Genomic DNA, 4759 nt, shown 5'->3' on the forward strand with positions numbered 1-4759 from the left:
GGCGGGGCTCGGTGGAAACCCAAACTTTCCCCAAACTTGCCTAATGCGGGATGATTTATTTGAGTTGGAGCTGACCTCTCTTGTCTCGCCGTCCTAGAGTTAGGATATTTGACAGTAATGAAGAGTGATAGATTGCTCCCGCTCAGCTAAGCAGCTGATGCATTAATTATAAATTGCGGTATGGCTAATATAAAGTTTGCTCTGGTGTGGGGAGGTTGGGGAGCTGGAGGCAGCGATTTGGCGGAGGTGGCCGAGGGGCACGCAGCACCGGGCGCTCAGCAGTGCAACACAATGGGTTTACTGCATCCAAAGGCGGCCATTTTGTTGCAGTTGCTATTTTATGCTATATGGACATATAGATATAGACACATACATGCAGAGAGAGCACTCCCCCCCACCCCCCCGGGATGCGATGAGCTGGGGTGCTGAAATTCAATCCGTGCATTTATCTGTTTTGTATGTGTGTCCGTGTGCCTCTGCTTTCGCTGTTCGGGCGGGGATGCTTTGGGGTGCGTGTGGCGGTGGTGTTTTTCTTTTTTTTTTTCTTTCTTTTTTAACAGACCCCCTTGAAATCCCCGATAGCGGTAGCGGTGGATCTAGGCGCCTGAGGACGGCTTACACCAACACCCAGCTTTTGGAGCTAGAGAAAGAATTTCATTTCAACAAGTATCTCTGTAGACCAAGGAGGGTTGAGATTGCAGCCTTGCTGGATCTGACTGAGAGACAAGTCAAAGTCTGGTTCCAGAACAGGAGGATGAAGCACAAGAGACAGACCCAGTGCAAGGAGAATCAAAACAGCGAGGGGAAATTTAAGAACCTAGAGGACCCCGAAAAAGCAGTGGACGAGGAAGAAGAGGAGGAGGAGGAGAAATCCCTCTTCGAGCAAGCCCTCAGCAACGTCTCCGGCGCTCTCCTGGAGCGGGAAGGCTACGCTTTCCAGCAGAATGCCCTCTCCCAGCAGCAGGCGCAGAATGCGCACAATGGCGAATCCCAAACTTTCCCCGTTTCGCCTTTAACGAGCAATGAGAAAAATCTGAAACATTTTCAACATCAGTCACCCACTGTTCAAAACTGCCTCTCAACAATGGCCCAGAACTGTGCAGCTGGCCTGAACAATGACAGTCCTGAGGCCCTAGATGTCCCTTCTTTACAGGACTTTAACGTTTTCTCCACAGATTCCTGCCTACAGCTTTCAGATGCAGTTTCCCCCAGTTTGCCAGGATCTCTGGACAGTCCCGTAGATATCTCTGCTGACAGTTTTGACTTTTTTACAGACACACTCACCACAATTGACTTGCAGCATCTAAATTACTAAGAAATTAAAGAAGTCCTCTCCAAGGGTCCTGCTTTCTCCTCCTTATTCTTCTTATTTTTTTCCCCCAGTGAATTAATTTTATGCTTCCCCTCCCATTCCCTCTTCACTATTTTCTGTTTGTTACTTCCCTCTGATATGCCATTTTGCCGTTTCTTATGAAGTTTTAGTTGTGTTCAATTTTAACCTAGCCACATTCTAGGTCCTTCTATGAAAGCAATATATGAGGTCTGTAAGAAAGTGATCATATAGGAATGTATCTTCACTTTCTTTTTATTTTTGTATTACATTAGGATGCGTTGTCATAAGTATTTTTGGTAGAATAAATTCTTGTTTGCTACAAGGAGCTTTCTCTTTTTTCTTTCCCTTTCTCCTCTCTTTCTCTCTGCTTTCAAGATGAATAACATGACGGGTATCTCTCCCCATCCCTTCCACTATTAATTTACTAATAATCAAAATCCAACGTTCTGACAATGAGGTCTTCCCTTTTGGCAATTTAGGACACTCGTTAGAGAGGAAAAATCTTTCATTTTCTTTATTATAAGGATTCTCATAAGGGAAGGAAAAAAACCCTAAAAAATTAAAACCGTTCACAGATTTGATGGAGATTTGTTCCTTTTAATGTATAAATGTGGCATCTTATCTCTGTGAGGATACAAAGCTTGGAAATCCTGAGCTGTAACAAAAGCATGAACGAGGACTTTCTCTGTTACAGGCAGAACGTAACAGAGAGTCAGTAGGATAAGCATCTCCTGCAGAAACCAGCCTGTTACATGAACGAAAGGTGCTTTAAAAAAATTAAAATAATCCAGTTTTTCTAGAAAGTAGTGCTTAGCAGCCAGCAAGATATTTCAGAAAACGTATCCTAAAAAATATCAGAGCTCACAAAGAATGTGGTTGGTTACTTCTCACGTGCTGAGTAATCCAAGAAATCAGCCCTAGAAGGAGAGGAAATAGAGAAGTTAGTGCCTGTGAAATCAAAAGGGTGGCAGAAACGCAGGGGGAAGAAAAAAATGTTTAGGGAGGAACCGGCCTCTCCACTCCATCCTTCTCGGGGGCGGTGCGGGGGCAGACCCGAAGATATTTTTCTGTGTAAGCCTCCTTGAGAGGTGAAAGACTGATAACGAAAAGGGGAAACTCTGACTTTAAAGTTACAATTTCCTCGGGCTCCCCGCTCTTCTGCTGGAGGCGGCATAGACGGGCTTTCAGAAATCTCCACCAAATTGCCTGCCGGCCGGCGTGGCCGAACCCCAAAGCTGAGGGTGAGCCCCGTCCTTCGGGCTAAAATGGAGCAACAGATGCGAGCGGGGCCGCGGGATCCCGGGCGGGGACGGTCCCGGCTCTTTGCGTGCGTGAGTGCGAGTGGTTGCATTACTCAAGCGAGTGGGGCTTGGGCGGGGGGCTGTGAACGGGGCTCTGCTGTCCGTCCATGCGAGCGGTGCTGTCTCCCAGCCCTGTAACACGCTGCGGAGCTGGGATGCGTGGGTTATAGCTGGAAGGGCTGAACGCAATTCTTCCGAAAGTCATAAATCAAACTCTTTCTATGAATGAGAATGTCATCAAAGAGATCAATTGCAGGAACACATTCACAAATAAAAATCCTCTTACGTATTTGCCGAGGCTGGGGAACCCCGTCTAAAACCATTAAGTGAGAAGGCGTTTAGTCATAATTCACTTTTATTGCTCCTTTAAAACAACAGCTTGGCTGAGCTGCGGGCGCGGTGAAACCTCGGCCTCGGTTCTCCTCCTTCCCTCTGCTCCAGCCGTGTCCCTGCGGAAAGCGAGCAGCCTCCCCGGCATTTTCACTCCTCTGCCACTGGGTTAAATTGGACCGCAACGTTCATGTAAGGGTTGGGGTTTCTTTTGTGCCCAGATTTCCGGATGCTGACTACGCTTAAGGAAAACCAAAGCAAAACGAACTCAAAAAACCCCCAAACAATAAAACAAAACCCCAAAAACCTCCCAAACAAAACCCAGAAACATCAAACAAAAAGAAAATAAAAAGAAAAAGAAAAAGGAAACCTGCCACAAGGTTTAAACTTCTCACAAACTCAATTTAAATAAATGTGGGAATTCAGCAAGCAGGAGCCACCTCCGAGGCTCCGGGTGAATTCCGGGGCCACAGCGGGGGCACACTCCCACGGAAAAGCCTGAAGAGCCCGGATCGCCCCCTCAGCCTCAGTTCCCTGGCAGGAAACGCGGAACGAAGCCGCGGAGGGGCCGGGATGGCCTGAGGGCAGGGGGAAGGGGCAGGAGCTCCCCCTCGCCTGGCCGCGGAGCAGGGAGGGTGTGGTGTGTGTTCCTCCTCTGCTCCGACCCTTCTCATGGTGTTGCCCCCATGCTTAGTGCGGGCAGCAAAACCCGAGAGCCCCGCCAGAGAGACAATGCAACAAGAGACAATGGCCCCAAAAAGGCAGAGAAAAAAGGAATTCAGGATGCTGGAGACTGTAAGAAAAGTGATTCATGGGAATTTACGGGTAAAAGGGAGCTACTTCTAGTAATTTTTTTTTTCTTGGCTGAAGGAAAAAGCACTGAGAAGATGTCAGCCCTTTTATTAGTAAGCAATCCTAATCGCTGTCTCTTTCCTCTGCTTTATGCAGTATTTATCACAACTGGTTTACAAGAATGAAATAAATGTGTTTACAGCTATAACCATAACCAAAATTGGCGCAGTATAATATCATAAATGCCTCTGGAGTGTTGTTGCTCTTGTCCTCCACTCCGCCCCCCTGCAGTTTAAGAAACTGAACCTTTCCACAGGGCCCTTAACCATCCCTGCCTCTGTAGTAAATCAGAGCAAATAGACGTACTGAGGGCACCGGGATGACGCGTGGTGGAGAGAGGCGCCCTTCGGTTTTGGCTGGCAGCAGAGCGGCCGTGCGGATGCCGTGGGATGAGGGCTGACCCAGCAGCGGTGGGAAGGAGAGCTCCGCGCCTAGTGTTGTTATGCTGTAGCTCGTGTGGGAGGGAGGAGCTTGAGGGTGTGTATGTGGGTGTGTGCGTGTGTATTCGCGAGCGGGGAGTGGTGGCGGGCTGGAAGAGCCTTTTGGATTTCAAAACAAGCCAGGATCGAGCGTGAGAACAGAGGGACGTAAGAGTCGGCACCTGCAGAAATAGAGGGGGTAGCCCCTCCTGGGGCTAGTGTCAGGGGACATGACTTTCCATCCATCTTTCTCCGAGGCTGACGCTTCCCAGAACTTCTTTTGAAGACTTTTGGTGCCGTCCTTTCTGCCTGCAGACGGCTGGGTGCGCTGGGGCAGACGGATGCCCGGCCTCTACCTCCCCTTTCCCTTTCTGTATACGTAAACCGCCTGTGAGGTCGTAACCCACATCTCACCGCCATCCCTCCTTCTCTGGCCATGGACCCATTTTTTGACCCACGTCCCCACGGTGTTGGGGAGGGGTGGGTTGGAGTCGATGCTCAGCGCGGGTCCCGAGGGTCTGGGG

The 4759-nt window shown here is 49.1% G+C and overlaps 1 protein-coding gene across 1 annotated transcript in view; it reads left to right on the plus strand.

Moving 5' to 3' along the window:
* HOXA2 (homeobox A2) overlaps positions 1-1909 on the plus strand; it is a 3658-nt gene extending 1749 nt beyond the window's left edge. Inside the window, exon 2 of the mRNA XM_005421741.3 lies at positions 360-1909. Within this exon, the coding sequence (XP_005421798.1) occupies positions 360-1315 (956 nt within the window). The 3' untranslated portion in view covers positions 1316-1909. The remainder of the gene's footprint in view (positions 1-359) is intronic.
* Positions 1910-4759: the final 2850 nt, after the last annotated feature.

This window comes from Geospiza fortis, unplaced genomic scaffold (assembly GCF_000277835.1).
Source record: "Geospiza fortis unplaced genomic scaffold, GeoFor_1.0 scaffold95, whole genome shotgun sequence".
Classification (NCBI taxonomy): domain Eukaryota; kingdom Metazoa; phylum Chordata; class Aves; order Passeriformes; family Thraupidae; genus Geospiza; species Geospiza fortis.